The 15335-nt window shown below is 50.9% G+C and overlaps 1 protein-coding gene across 7 annotated transcripts in view; it reads left to right on the top strand.

The window, feature by feature from the left end:
* The window catches only part of PCNT (pericentrin), a 152877-nt gene that overhangs the window by 68355 nt on the left and 69187 nt on the right, over positions 1-15335 (top strand). For 4 of the 7 annotated variants that reach the window (XM_058296381.2, XM_058296384.2, XM_058296387.2 and 1 more), the window contains exons 16-22: positions 2026-2172; positions 6692-6843; positions 10187-10368; positions 11446-11684; positions 12347-12509; positions 13397-13609; positions 14463-14495. In XM_058296381.2, coding sequence (XP_058152364.1) covers positions 2026-2172; positions 6692-6843; positions 10187-10368; positions 11446-11684; positions 12347-12509; positions 13397-13609; positions 14463-14495 — 1129 coding nt within the window. The remainder of the gene's footprint in view (positions 1-2025; positions 2173-6691; positions 6844-10186; positions 10369-11445; positions 11685-12346; positions 12510-13396; positions 13610-14462; positions 14496-15335) is intronic. The other 3 variants (XM_058296382.2, XM_058296386.2, XM_058296383.2) reach the window with 1 other exon arrangement.

Consider the following 15335-nt stretch of genomic DNA (forward strand, 5'->3'; position numbering starts at 1 on the left):
GAACCAAACATATTGTGTAAGGTATTGTATGATTAAAAAAAATTTTTGTGTGTTTAGTGCATTTGATTGAGAAATATGTTTCATTCATCTGTGTTTTCTTTTTTTAAATATTGTTAATGTTTTCAATTATTAAATGTACAAAGTAAAGTTAAAAAAATATTAAGAGACCCTGTGGTCAGTTAGATATGGTTTGAATGCTTTTAGTTCATTATCCATTGAATTTATTTTCACTCTTACCTTGGTATTCTTCATGCAGTCTACTCGTTTTCTTTCTTCTCCAGATTGATTTATTAGTTTTTCTCAAGGGTTCAGCTATGTGACATTTTCCCTCCAATTCTGAGAAGACTTAGAAAAACCTGAAAACATTTTTAAAAAGCCTCTCTTCTTACATTTACCGTACCCTTTAGAGTTTGGCACATTGAACGGAGGCCTGTTCAGGGCTGGAGATGGACGTGGTGGTCCTGGCTGAGCCCTGCGGGAGGGCGGGGCTGCCCCAGGGCCTCCTGGCCGCAGCCTCAGCTTGGGGCTGGAGTGGCAGAGGCCGGGCCTGCATGGCTCGGGTGTGCTGCCCCCCACGCGGCCTGCGTCAGGGCGGCCTGCAGCTCTGCCTCCCAGCACCTGCGTGGCCTCCAATGGTCACTGTGCCCCTCTTTGTCTGCCACCGTGGCCTCCCGATCGTGCGCTGTGGGCCCCGGTCCAGGACGATCACGCGCTTCCTTCTGCCTTCGCAGATAGAGAATCGGCGCCCCGTCTGCCTGACTTGGGGTGGACCCTGTAGCCTTGCTGCTGTCCTCGCTTGTCTTAGGCTCTTTCCTGGTATTTTTTGCTCACTTCTGTGCGTCTTATTGTACTTTATACAAGTGCCTTGAAACCTTTTCTGAAACAGAGATAAGCCAAGGGATTGGAGCTTTTCGGCAAGTTTCCAGCAGCTCAGTGAGTGGCTGTGCCTTGACGCAGGGCTCCCCATCAGTCCCGCCCTTCCAGGGGTTCCAGCGCCCCAGTGGTGAGGCCTCTGGTGGCTTTTAAGGCTCCTGCAGAGGTGGGGATCAGGGCAGTTAAAATGCCCCGGAACTTGCTCTTCTTGGGGAAATTCAGACCCCCCCCCCGCCCCCGTAAATATTCCTTGGATTGTTGCAAGACTCTTAATTTCCAGAGCTCTGAAAAGTTGATTTTGACGGGCTTTGCCAGTGTTCTCATTTCTTTTATGGAGGAGTGAATTTTTGGAGATTCTTCTCTGCCATGTCAGAATGCTACCTCTGTAGTTTTTAAAGAATGAACTATTACATTAATATAAGTCAGCTCACTTAGGTGAGGCTTTTTAAAAAACATTTTTTGTTATTTAAAAAGGAAGCGGGTTTATTTTTTAAAACTGAAGTGTGTTATTTCACCAGACTGCTACGACAAGTACTGCCAGTGGTTTGCTTAACACCAGGAATTTACATCTCATGGTTTCAAGGCACCGCGGGCTCCTCCGCCCTGGTTTTGGGGCGTCTTTCTGCGACTGCGTCTTCTGGTCCCCACAGCTTCTGGCTTCTGATGGGCGGCCAGAAGTTCCTCTGATCCAGGCCACGCCCAGTAGGCTCCTCCGTGCTTCTCTTCACAGGTGGTCCTGCCGACAGTGGGCTTGCGCTGCAGGCGCGGTCACGGCAAGAGCGCGTCTTTGGTGGGGTGTGTCATTCAGTCCACCACGTGGAGGAACCAGGTTTTGGGAGTCTTGGATGGTGGTGGTGGGTGTCCCGTGATAAGGGTGTCCTCACTTGGGAACATTGTTTATGCCACAAAGTTGTCATCCACACAAACGCCATCTCCCTTGAAGTGTGTTGTTCTCAAAAGTTGTATTTCTTTTCTGTCCTTTTTGGATGACCTGCCTTAACGCAGGTTTGCCCTGGGTGGTCCCTTGTTTGATTTGTTCACTGCTCTTGGCACAGTGTGAAGGCTTAATAAATATTTGTCTAATGAGCAGTAGAGAAGTGAAATAAGCATGATGTTCAAGCTTAATGGTATTTCTTGTTATCACTTTTACAGAGTGAATTTGAAAGAACAGAGAAAGCTGCTTTGCACGAAAAGGAGGTGCTACTTAAACTGGAACGTGAGAAAGCACAGGTGCTTTTCCAGGAGGAGAATGCAGCTTTGTCCCTGCAGCTTCAGGGGAAGAGCAGCCAAGCTCAGCAGGTCTGTGGAGGTGCACTCTTGCTTCTGTGTTACCTGTTTTCCTCTTTTTGAGGTACCAGGGGCCAGAGATTAAACCTAGGGCCTTGTATATGGGAAGCTGGCGCTCAACTGCTTGAGCCACATTTGTTCCCCTGGTGTTTCCTTTGAACTACCTGTGTGCTTTATTTTTAGAGCTGTTCCCATCATGTAGGTCTTTCAGAATTGTAACTATTACACACCTTCCTCCAAGACATAGTAGTGTTACGACTTTCTTTCTTGGACTTTTTCGTCTCACAGGTTTCTAGTTTGCTTGTGAATGAGTGCTCAGTCCTGTGCTAAAACATTAAATGATTTTCTCTTTACCCCTCCCTGCTCCCATTGTACAGTGAGCCCAGGAGAAGGATCCATGACTTAGCCAAAGGTCCCCCGACTGGCAAAGGGCAGCGCCAGGCTGACTTTAACAATTGCCCATCGGTGTGTCTGACTTATTTTGGAAGGATGTGAAAATTACCATTACCCCAGCGTATGTGTCAGGAACGAGCAGTGGGTCAGAGGGCACAGAGCCGGGCTGAGTGCTTATGGGCTGGAGGAGAGGCAGGAGCCAAGGGCAGCGTGCAGGGGGGACAGCATCGTCTAAACCTGGTGAGCGTAGTTTCATACAGGAAGAGGGGCCTTGTTCAGTGTTTCCCACACTTCTTCAGTGCACCCGCTCTTTCTGCTGTGGTGCAATATATGCTTTCCTGAAAAACTTGTTCTGTAAAATTGCATACAGTTAACACAGCTCATGGGCAAAACAGGGTTAAAGTCATACCATTCAACTTACAACTCAACTGCCAACAGAAACAACAATCCCACTAAAAGTGTTAGCCCAGGTAAAAGGAAATGTTAATTGCCTAGTTGATAAAGAATGTGGGAGTAGCTTGGTGGAAGGGAGTGCTAAGAAAGGGCGATGCCTGATGAATCAAGCTTAACACCTGGACGTGCGCACACGGTAGCCAGAGGCTGATGAGGGTTGTGGGGCTGATAGGGAGAGTGGGGCCCTTGGGGCCAGGTGCAGTGGGGCCCATGGGGTGGGGGGGGTTGGTGCCTCAGCTGCTGCACTGTCTGCTCTTGCTACCTGAGTGCACAAAACCTGAGTGTGCAGGAAGGAAAACCACCTGTGAGCCAACCAGGGCAGCCCCGACATCATTCCCCTGTTTACCTGTCTCAGTTTGCACAGCGCTGCCAATGTGAAGTACCAGAAATGGGCGGGCTTGTATAATGAGGATCTTATTTAGGGGAAGAGCTTACAGTTCCAAGGCCATGAAATGTCCAAATTAAGGTGCCTTCAGAGGTGCTTTCTCAGCAAAGCCTGCTACTGGTGATCCTGGGATCGTGCCACGTGGCACAGCAAGATGGCGGCTGATCTTTGCCTTCCCTTCCAGAATCTCTTGTCGCCCAGAGTTCAGCTGCAGGCAACCAGGCATAGGGCTTGTCTCTTTAAATATTTAAAATATTTTAAATATAAGGATGAAGTTGGTGGTCTCTCACTTCTGGACTTTAAATCATATTACCTAGTTATAGTGGTATTGGCATAAGGACAGACAGGTGGACCAATGGAATTGAATTAAGAGTTCAGAAATAGACTCTCACATCCATGATAAATTGATTTTTGACAAGGCTGTCAAACCCACCCAGCTGGATCAGAACAGTCTCTTCAAGAAATGGTGTTGGGAGAACTGGTTATCTATTTCCTTAAGAAAGAAAGGGGACTGCTGTCTCAGACTTTGTATAAAAACTAACTCAAAATGGATCAAAGACCTTAATATAAAAGATATAACCATAGAACTCCTAGAAGAAAATGTAAGGGAGCATCTTCAAAATCTTGTGGTAGGTGGTGGTTTCTTCAACCTTACACCCAAAGCATGAGCAATGAAAGAAAAAATAGATTGAGACCTCTTCAAAGTTGAACACGTTTGTGCTTCAAAGGACTTTGTCAAGAAAGTGAGAAGGCAGCCTTCTCAATGGGAGAAAATGTTCGGAAACTACATATCCAATATGGTTCTGTTTTCCATCTTATATAAAGAGATCACACAATTCAAGGATTAAAAAAGAAACAACCCAATTAAACAATGGGCACAATACTTGAATAAACATTTCTCCAAAGAGGAAATACAAATGGCCAAAAGGCAAATGAAAAGATGCTCAACTCACTGGCTATTAGAGAAATGCAGATCAAAACTACAATGGGATATCATTTCACTCTTTACGGAATGTCCATTATTAAAAAATGATGGTGAATTTTTTGTCATTTTGTTTTGTTTGTGATTATTATTGAAATAATGAAAATATTCTAATAATGATTAAAGTGATGAATGCACAATTATGTGATTATGTCAAATACTATTGATTGTACACTTTGGATGGATTGTATGCTTTATTAATATGCATCAATAAGATAGATTTGTTTTAAAAAATAAAAAAACTACCAGTGTTGGAAAGGATGTGGAGAAATAGGAACACTCACTTTTGGGAATATAGGGATGGGACAGACTCTGAAGAAGACAGTGTGGCAATTCCTCAGGAAACTAAATATAGAACTGTCACATGATCCAGCAACCCCACTACTTGGAATATGTTCAGAATAACTGAGGATGCAGTTATTTGCACACTGATATTCATAGTAGTATTGTTCATAATTGCCAAAAGATGGAGACAACATAAGTACCTGTCAACCGATGAATGGATAAACAAAATGTGGTGATACATACGCTGGAGTATTGCACTGCTGTAAGAAGAAACTAACGGGGGAAGCACATGATGGTGTGGAGGAACTTTGAGGACATGGTGTTGCGTGGAATAGGCCAGACACAGAAGGACGATTAGTGTATGGTCTCACTGATACGAACTAAACACAATGAGTAAATTTATCAAGTCAAATATAGAGTATAGGTTAGTAGGAGACAGAATGTGGGTTGAAAGGGTAAACTGATACTCAATTTATGTGGAATGTTTAATAAGGTTGATTGTAAATATGTGGTGATGAGTGGAGTTGATGGTAGTAGCACATTTGAATGAGTGTAGCCAACACGGCTGATGTATAGATATGATTGTGGCTGATGGGGTAGTCTGTGGAGGTTGCTGTTAATTGAAAGGCAGCTAGAGGATGATCTAGGGACTGCATTATATGCTGGTTTTGGTAGCAGATGAGGATGGTGGTCAATAATATAATACAAGAATGTTCCACTACGAGGTGTTAAGAATATGTGATAGGTGGGAAAAATACAACTAATATAACTTATAGACTGTAGTTAATAGTAATATTATAATTTTTTTAGCAAAGGCGAAGAAGGTACTATATAAATGCTAAAGGTAAAAAAAAAAAGAATATGCGATTTAGTCTTATGGGAAGTGAATATGGCCAAGAAATTTTTTTATTTTTTATTTTCTTCGTTAACGGGGAGACCTTGGTCATGTCCTTTGATCAGTCTGTGCTCATTTATTCGACTTTTGGAACATGGAGAAACAGTTGTTTGTTATTAGGATTGAATAAGAAAAATGTGCCTGGACAGTATTGTTTTAAAGTAAAGTTAAGCTGCCTTTTGCCTGTTATTTTATGCTTTTAAGTTGAAATAAAGTTTAAACAAAAGAAGAGAGAGCTGTCGCGCAGCCGGGGAGTCCCTGCGCCGTGGGCTGCCTCTGTCCAGCGCAGTCTTGGTCTGGAGGCCCTCGGCCTCTGCTCTGCCAGGGCTGCCTGGTGCCTCCACGGCCGTGTGCCTGGTGAGTCTGTGCCAGGCGGTTCAGGGACGTCACGGCCCCGTCACTGGGCCAGGGACCCGCCTGCATTAAAGGGCTGAGGCCCGCTCTGGGTGGCACGGCTTTCCCCCAGGCTTGTGGCTGCTGCTTGGTGTGGCCGGGGGTGCCTGCCCGCTTGGCTGCCCACACTGCAGAAGCTTCTGGGACCCTGAGAAATATCTAAGAAGGATACTTGCTTGCCTGGCTGCTCATTTTTATTCTGATGATCAGATGTAGGGGTTTAATTTAATTTAATTTAATTTAATTTAATTTAATTTAATTTAATTTAATTTAATTTTACTTTTTCCCCCGTCCACCCTATGGCACCCTCGTCTGTTTGCTCTTTGTTTTTGCTCATCTGCTTGTTGTTTTGGCTTGTTGTCTGCTTATTTTTGGTCTTTGTCTGTTTGTCATCTTTAGGGGGCACTGGGACCAAACCCAGGACCTCCCATGTGGGAGGCAGGCACCCAACTGTTTGAGCCACCTCTGCTTCCTGGGATTTTATTTTAAATCACTATTTGCAAGTCTCTGATGAATATCTCCTCCACCTTGGTGGCAGGATTGGGGTGCAGTTGTTTATGTGTTTCTTATTTTTGTAGGTGTTGGATAATGGAGGAAAAACCTTATGAGCAGTTTTTGCCTACTCACCATCTTGTTCATCTTCTGCCATGTTCTTATTAAATGTAATGAAGGTTATGTTGAAACTTCCTTACGGTAATTGATTTAAATTGTTTTGACTCAGGTTTAAAATTTCTTTTCTCAACAGCTCAAAGATCAAATTTTATCTTTAAGTAATGAAATCAGAGAGTGTCATTCTGAGCTTGAGGAGCTGCAACAACGACGTGAGAGAGAAAACCAGGAGGCCACGAACCTGATATCCCTGCTCAAGTCCGACCTTGCTCTGTCTCGCAGTGAGAGGTCAGCGCCCCTGCCTGCCTGTCCCCCCAGCCCCGTCCGTGCGTCCCTCTGCACGCCGTGGCGGCACAGTCCCCAGGCCCAGGCCGTGCCCGCTGGGCCCTCTGGCCAGCACCTGCCTGGGTGCGGCCACCTCACAGCATCGCGGCGCACCGAGGTGTGTGCCCACGTGGTTCTTCGTTACAATGTCTCAATGCGGCCAAGTACTGAGCGATGTGAGGAAAGTTTGTGGTGCTCCCACTGGCCAGTTCTCCACGCTTTCCAAGCTGGGACGAGGCTGGGCCTCCTTCCCGGGGCCCCGTGGTGGGTCTCCGACCCAGTCCCTGGGTGTAGCGCTGCGGGGGTTGTCATCTCCCGCCCTCGCTGCGCGCCCTGGGCCTCTCTCTAAGCATCTTCCAGGTGTGTCCTTCCACAGCGTTTTGTTTGTTTCCCTGTGGGTGTGTTTGTTTGATCCCTGTGACCCCTGCCACGTGGTGCGGCCGTCCTCTCCCACTGTGGACTTCTGCTGTGTGAGTCCTGGCTTTGGGGTTGCAGGAAGCACAGCAGGGAGGGTACTGCCTGCACTGTGCACGTGTGTGTGCGTCATGGTGTGTGCCCGAGCGTGGCAATGCGAGCCCCGGCTCGAGAGTCAGAAGCGTATGGGCCTCACGGTGACCCTTGCACACTGTGTCCAGTACATCTGTCCACAGCAGGCGCGGCCGGGGCAGCTCCCCTCCTCCAGGCACTGGCCAGTCGTGAGTGGACAGGGCTCCTGCGTATTCGTCTGCCTTGCCCTGGTGTGTTCCGTGTTTGCTGCCGCTCGGCTCTGTCCTCTGCGCTTGAGCTGGTTGGCCTCCCGCCCTCACGTGCACCCCAAGCCCTGGACGCCCATCCTTGGCACCGCTGCGCTGGCCGCATGTCTCGTTGAGGAGGCCGTTCCCCACGTGCACTGTGTGGGTTTGTCTTCTTGTGTCATCTCAGAGTCTTGCAGTTTTGCTTTTCATCCAAGTCTCAAGTGCTGGAAATTACTCAGTTGTTCACTTGGTGTGACGACAGGCAGTTCTCTCATTGTTACCTGCTAGTTGGAGCATCTTGCTGCACGCCGCCCTCGAGGCCAGCCTCTCCCGCCCATGTGTGTTGGTCCTCCGGGCCTCTTTGCTGCGTCTGTTGTCGTTTCTGCACCAGGTTCCCTGGGTGCTGTGCCCTGCCCACCTGGGTGCCCCTCAGCAGCACCTGACTGTTGGCGTGTGCGGCCCTGGGCTGGGATGGACGCACCTGCGTGAGTGCCTGGCTTGACCTTGGAGAACCAGCCTCCATGGCTCTGCTTCCGCGTGGACACGGGTCTCTGCAGATCCCCTGCTCTCAGGGCACTGCACTTTCCCCTTGAGGCCCCTGCGTGCCTTTTCCAGCGTGTGTGGTGCCGTGTAGCTCTGCATGGCTCTCCTCTGCTGCGTGTTTGAGTGCAAGCTGCAGGGGATGGGGCGGCGTAGGGGCGGGGGAGCTGCAGTGATGGCAGCTGCAGAGGCCTGGTGCCCAGCATGCTGGCGGCCTTGAGGATCAGCAGGTGGTGGAGGCGAGGGTGGCAGCTGGGGCCCTCGGCACTCTCGGTGGTGGCCTGGAGGCCCTGAGTGCCTTTGGCTCTTTGCCAGCGTGGCCTATGTGGGGTTGTCCGCCTCACAGTCCTTGGCCAGCCCTGTCCCTTCCCGCCTGCTTCCCAGCCTTGTGCGGCTTTTTGCCTCTGCCCTTGGCCTCTCTCTGTGGCTGTGGAGACGCTCGCCTGTCCCTGTGCGCTGTGGTCCTGCTAGGTGACTTGTTCGAGGGCCGTGACCTTCACTGAGGCCAGGGTGTGGGCTGCATAGAGCAGGGGCTGGTCCTTACGGTTTGTGAGGTGTTGAGAGAGAGTGGAGCAGGAAACGCCATTCCTTCCTTCCTCTCCTCCGGCTCCCTCCCCATGTGCACTGTTCCCAGAACTCATCCTAAAAAGCAGAAATCCCTTTGTCCTAGAGCTGCACGCCCTAGAGCTGCGCACCGGTTGCTCTAATTGAAGGTTGATTGCCCTGTTGTTCTCAGCAGTGCCTTGGGCCAGCACCATGATCCAGTTCACTGCTCTGAAGGAATAGTTTCAGGGGTCAGTGTTCCGTATTTGATTTCCTTCCCGCCTCTTTCCCAGTTGTGTCCTATACCCCAGCCAGCCGCAGGTAGGCTGTATCTTCTGTGAAGTCATGACTCTCCTCCCGCTTGCCTTCACCATAACCTCCGCCATTCTTGGGCGCGGGCCTGGTTTTAAGCTTCTTCCTGCTCTGTGGCCAGTGAAGTCTACTCCTTGGGGAGAGAGTGGGTGCTGTCTGTTGGGTGGCCGTGTATTCCCTGGTGTGGGACAAGGACAGGCGTGTCGAGGAGCACGTGGAGCCCGCAGCTGCTGCCTGCGGGGCCTCGCCGGTGCCAGGCTGGAGCCAGGGCGATGGCCCGTGTTGGTCCATGCCCAGAGCTAGAGCTTGCGTGCTGGGCAAAAAGGGGACCTGTTGCAGAACCGGATTTGCCGCCCGAGGGGCACAGTAAAACCAACCCGGTGACACCAGGGCTTCAAAGAGAGTGTGAGATTTGACAGAGCACTGTGTGAGCAGGACGGTGCCACGTGCAGATCGTCTCTCCGAGTTGGAGAAACTTGGAGATTTTTATGAAACTCAAAGGGAGGTGGAGACGGTGACTTTGGGACATCTGAGATACTAATTGATTTGCTCAGTTGCAAGCATGTGAGCGCTGGCCCCAGAGGCTGCTCTGGAGACTCTCAGAGCCACCCAGGTGAGCATCCGGGTCCAGGTACAGCAAGGTCAGCTGCCCAGTTGACATGACAGGCAGAACAAGTAAAACGGTGAACTGAGCTGAGCAAAACAGGCTCTGAGAACTGACTGGGGCAGTACCGCTACTTGTCCAGGAGTCCTACATAACAGTTAGCCTCAGGCAGTAAGGAGTGAAAGCAAACGGGAATCACCACGTTTACAGTTGCAGCCTGTGGTCAGCTGTTGGGACCTCCAGGAAACAGCCTTTCCCTACGGGAAACAGACAGGCTCCCCCGTGGGAGTGGAGCTTCTGCTGGGCAGGTGGGCAGCGGGAGGGGCGGGCTGGACTCCCTCTTCTTTCAGAATCTTCACAGATTCTCTCCATTAGCTTATGCCTTCCGGGCCCTTCCGGGGGCTTTTCAGTGGTGGTTTTAGGCAGTAATTTCCTTCGTTCCAGCGGGAGCACCTCTGTCCTGCCAGAAGCTGAGCCGCCATCCTGTCATGGCTCAACGTGTCGGGGAGCAGCCGAGCAGGGGCCGCCCGTGACTAGCATGTGCGTCCTCAGTGCTCGTGTCCTCCTGTCCTAGGAAAGCGCTCCAGGATGCGCTGCGCAGGCTGCTGAGTTTGTTTGGAGAGACACTGACGGCTGCGCTCGCCGTGAAGAGCCGGATCAGCGCGCGCGTGGGCCTCTGCCTGGATGCCGATGGGGGCGCTGTGGGAACAGCCAGCCAGCCTGGTGCGCGGCCGGGGCTCGAGAGCCCGCCTGCAGGTGCGTGTGGTGGGATGGCCGCTGGCCGCTTCAGCTGGGCGAGCGGGGGCGCCTGGTGCCAGGTCCGCCGTGGAATGTGGCCGGCCCTGCTGGGGGTGCCCCCGGGCAGGCGGACGAGGCAGGGGCTTCCGGGCTGGGCCTGGGGCTCTGGTCTTGGTGGGAGGCCTGTAGAGAGAGCCGGGCCTGGGGCGCAGCATTGCTGAGGGAGCCGCTGCTACCTCCATTCCCGCTGCTGACCCCAGGTAGAGAGGCCTGATCTGGGGACACGGTCAAGGGTCCCACCGGCCAGAAATTGCTGCGTGCTGTGGGCTACCGTTTTAGTTTCATAGGCTGCTGAAGGCAGTGCCGTGGGAGGGGTTGGCTTTAGCAATGGGAATTTGTTTATGGTTAGAGTCTGGGAAAATGTTCAGATCAAGGTGTCATCAAGGCAATGCTTTCTTCCCAAAGACCAGCTGCTGGCCATCCTGGGCCCCTCTGTCACGTGTCAAGGCACGCGGCAGCTTCGGCTGGCGTTTCCCTTCTCTTCTGGGTTGTGTTACTTTCTGCTTCCTGTTTTTGTGCCTTTCTTGTTCTCTCTCTGTATTCATTCCATTTATAAAGGACTCCCGGAGTAGGACTGAGAGCCGTGCTGGCCGCGCTGGCCCCACCTCCACTGCAGGAGGCTCATGCAGAGGCCCTGCTCACGGTGGTCCACACTCAGGGGTGGGTTAGGGCTAAGGACAGGCTTTCTCGGTGCTCAGAGATGTATTCACCAAATGCAATGAGTGTCTCATGATGATGGAGGAGATTGTTGCTACGGGGAGAGGAGTAGGGTGAGGGGGGTGGGGGGTATATGGGTACCTCATATTTTTTTAATGTAATATTAAAAAAATAAAGACAAAAAAAAAAGAAGAAGAACAGGCTTTCTGGGGCACACACAGCTCCAGACCACCCCAGCCACTTAGGAAATGCTCGTTATTCTTGAGGTAGATTTTCACTGACCTGTGTCTGGGCTTGCTCACTGTTTTAGAACCTGTTGACTGGGCAGCCCCCTTACCACTTCACGCGTGGGTGTCTCTGCATGTGCTCGTTTTGCAGCTTACCCTCTGGATGAGACACTGCCCACGTTTGATGTGGCCCCACTGGACTTGGACCAGCCTTGGCCCGAGGGTTCCGAGACAGCTTCAGTGACCGACATCAGCAGCCATGTGCGCGAGAGCTTTTTCTTGAGCCCAGAAACCACCCTGGAATGTGAGCAGCCCATTAGGAAAATCTATCAGCGTCTTGGGGTTGCTGTGGACAGCCTTCTGGACATGGCCCTGGGCTCCACCAGGCAGGTGAGCGTGTCCCCCAGGGGCTCCCTTCAGAGAAAGAGAAGAGGCCGAGTGGACGCGGATGATGGGACCGGAGGATGGCTGGGCGCTGGGCAGTGCCTCTCGTGAGGCTTTTCTCGTCCCCACGAGACCAGGCAGGCCGGGGTTGCCGCAGGCTCAGTGCACGGGCCTTGAGGCTCTCTGCCCACTCCGCTGGGTCTCGGGGCGGACCTCCCTCGCGTAGGGTCTGCTCTTTGGCTTTGACCAGCAGATGCCGCACGGGCCTCCTCTGAGCAGGAGTTCTTGGGACGTAGCTTGCTCAGAGTGACAGAATCTCAGCTTTATTTATTCAAAACACAGAAACTACTCAGCCTCCTTTTCCCCTCTTCTTTACTTCCTGCACTACTGTAATTCTAAGTGAGTGTGTGTGTACTTAGGGCCACCTTTTAGACAATTAGAAAGAACTTAAGGGCGAGTGGGAACCACCAGGTGAGGAAGAGGTCCTTTTCCCAAGTCACCCCGGCTGGGATGAGCCCATTCGCCTAGCCATCGGCATCCTGTTGAAATTGTTGTTTCTAGTGGAGCATTTGTAGTTTCACTGGTGTTTACCAAGGTAGAATTCTACTCATAGTAATACAACCTTTGATTATTTCTGATGTTCAGTTCTTTTAAATGTGTTTCTACAGCTGGAGGAAGCACGTGAAATTCATTCTCGTTTTGAGAAAGAATTTAATTATAAAAATGAGGAGACTGCACAGGTCATTAAAAAGCAAAAGGAGTTATTGGAATCCTTAGAGGAAGAGAGTGCAGCAAAAGCCAAGCTGGTCCTTGAGCTCCACAAAGCGGAGGGTGAGTGGGCGCAGCTGGCGCTCGAGGGGCGGGACCATGCCCCAGAGGGTCTTACAAGTGCAAGGGTGGGAAGTGGGGATGGTTGGGGCACACGCCCCGAAATAGGAAGCGGGCAGTCTGAGTAGGGAAGCATCCAAAGTAGAATTTTTAACGTCCACGTGTAAAAGATTATAATAAAGTGCCCCGCGTGCGAGAGCTGTCGGCAAGTACCAGAGAAACAAAGGGCAGTGGTGGAGAAAGTACCGGGCTCCGAGGGCTGGCAGCATGCGGGGGTGAGAAGTCTGTTCCCCTGGCGCAGAGCAGACGCCTCGGTGCCTCTGTGGCCAGTGCTCGCTCCCCAAGAAGGCCTGGGAAGGCCCCGCGGTGGCTCCCCAGCTTGCCGACCCTTCTGTGGGCAACTCTGTGGTGTGGACAGTTGGGTGGGTGAGCAGGTGGCCGGTGGACCTCCTAGATAACCTCTTTTGTTCCATGGGCCCCTTTGCCACTCAGGTGAAAACCACGGACCCCTTGCCAAGTCTCCACTATACTGTGTATTATTTAATAAATACATCACACCTGCACCAGCACGTCCCCACAAGAGTCATGTCCTTTGAATTTTAATTTCAAGCTCATGGATCCCTTGTTAAGAGCCCTGTCCTAGAGGCTGCGGTTTACAGAGTGAGGCCGCCCTTTGGGAGGCTGTGCCCATCTGCCCTCGGAGCTGTCTTACCTGGGGCTGCCCTGGCCCTGCTGGGTGGGTGGAGATCTGCTCCCGCAGCAGTGCGGGTGTGTGCGGGCACCGGCTTCTCGCAGTGTGCTCTTGGGGAGCCTGCTGTCTCCTGTCGCCTGTACCGCCCGTGGGGGTCGAGGGGCTGGAGCAGCCAGGTTTCGATCTGTTTCCTCCTCAGGTGTCCTCGAAGGGCTCAAGGTGGAAAACGCCTCTCTGCAGGGGGCTTTAGGCCAGAAGGAGGAGTCGGAAGAGCGCCTGGTCTTGGAGCTGGAGAAGCTGCGGCGGCAGCTCCAGGCGGCGACCCTGGAGCAAGCAGAGCTGAGGGAGGAGTGCTCTGTCTTGCGGAACGAAAAGGACACGGTGGCTGCTGAAGCGGGGGAGAGAGAAGCTGGTAAGAGAGAGAGAAGCTGCCTGAGGATGGAGCCCGAGGGGTGGGGCGTGGGCTCAGCCCGCCCCTCTGCTGCAGTGGAAGGTTAAAGTTTTTACAGGTTGTTAAGGTTTATGAAACAAAATCAAGAGTCCTCTTTAGAGGGCATTTTGGGGTGTGTGTATGTGTACCAGCTTTTCACGTAGAACTACGAGCTTTGAGATGGTGTGAGATAAGGTGAAGCATAGGTTTGCTTTTGTTGCACTCTTGGGAAAGCCTGATTCTCCTGTCTAGTACAGCTGTCCACTGCTCTTATCGCTGTGTAGTGAAAAATAACCTTGAGTCAACAGTAGATAACTTACGATGCTACCAGACTTCTTGAGATAAATAGCCAATACCTTGGAAAGTGAGAGCTGTTGTTAAATGTTGAAAATAACAAAAAATATCTGCCTCTTGTTAGCTTTAACAGTAAATCAGCAGTTTTAACAGAAGTAGTTGATGTGATTTCGGATTTTTCTGTGGGTCGTCATCTGTCCTTTTGGGTCCTCGTGAACCCTGCCAGTGCTCTTGTACGTCTCCGTAGTTCCGGGCACCGTCTTTCTGCCCTGTATCCTCTGCGCAGTTGTCACCGCCATGCCGTGGTGGCGTCGTGGTAGAGGCCCTGCCTGTGTCCTCTGTCGCATTTAAAAATCAGAGCTGCGGCAGCCCAGGCATATGTGGGTGGAATTATAGGACTTGCTAGTTTCCACAGTGAGCTGCGGAACTTCCCTGGGTCGTGGTGGAGACGCCCCTGCCCCCTCTTCTTTCTGATGTTTGCTCTTCCAGGCTGCTTGTTCTCTTTTTATTCCTGTACATGTCTGTACGTTTTCATTTCTAGGCTTTCCTGTTTCTGCAGCACAAGGGGATTCAGGTTTGTAAAAAGGAACGAGTGATTTCTGTGATATGCTTCATGCTTGCATTAGAACTTGCAAATCATTGCACTAAAGAGGCAAAGTACTTAAGAGCTTGTCTGGAAAACTATAGAAACGTTAAGTAGAATAATAAAGTATTCCTACATGAAGATTGATCCCAAAGGAAGCATTTCTGTGACAGTACTAACTGCTGTTACTGAGTTGTAACCCGTGCATGCTGGGGTGAGCACTGGCCCTCAGGCTGGACGCCGCCCCATGTCTGGTAAGGTCTCCTAAGAGGGCTCCTGCCCACGCTGGTCCCTGAGGCCCCAAGCAGTTTACCTAACGGCCACGTGGGCACTCGCTTGCTGCTGGCATTTGAGCCCTCTCTGCCTAGACCGGGGACCTGAGGCTGGCTTGAGCAGAGAGGTGGCTCGTGGTTGCCGCAGTTATACCACAAGGCTGCCTTCACGTCTGCAGGGGTTGTGGACCACGTGGCCGTAGCTGCACATCCAAGGCTGATTTCACATCTTAAAGGGCTGTGGATGACGTGGCCGTAGCTGCATGTACAAGGCTGATTTGCTGTAATTGGCTGCTGATTTGTTAGCATAAAATTTGATTGAAAATGTATTAATGGTAATGACAGTTTGTCATAAAAGATTTGATTGATTTTTTTCCCAAACCAAAAGAATTCAGCTCTGAAACCTGGTTCAATGTAAATAGAAATCTATTGACTTAATACTTCTTGGATAGTTTGAATACTCCAGGATTCATCAGAGACAGAAACCTCTTTTTTCCCCCAAGATGACTCCCTTGTCTGTTTTGCTTATTGCTTTTGCTTGTTGTCTACACTCATTGTC

Source organism: Dasypus novemcinctus, chromosome 4 (assembly GCF_030445035.2).
Source record: "Dasypus novemcinctus isolate mDasNov1 chromosome 4, mDasNov1.1.hap2, whole genome shotgun sequence".
Taxonomy (NCBI): domain Eukaryota; kingdom Metazoa; phylum Chordata; class Mammalia; order Cingulata; family Dasypodidae; genus Dasypus; species Dasypus novemcinctus.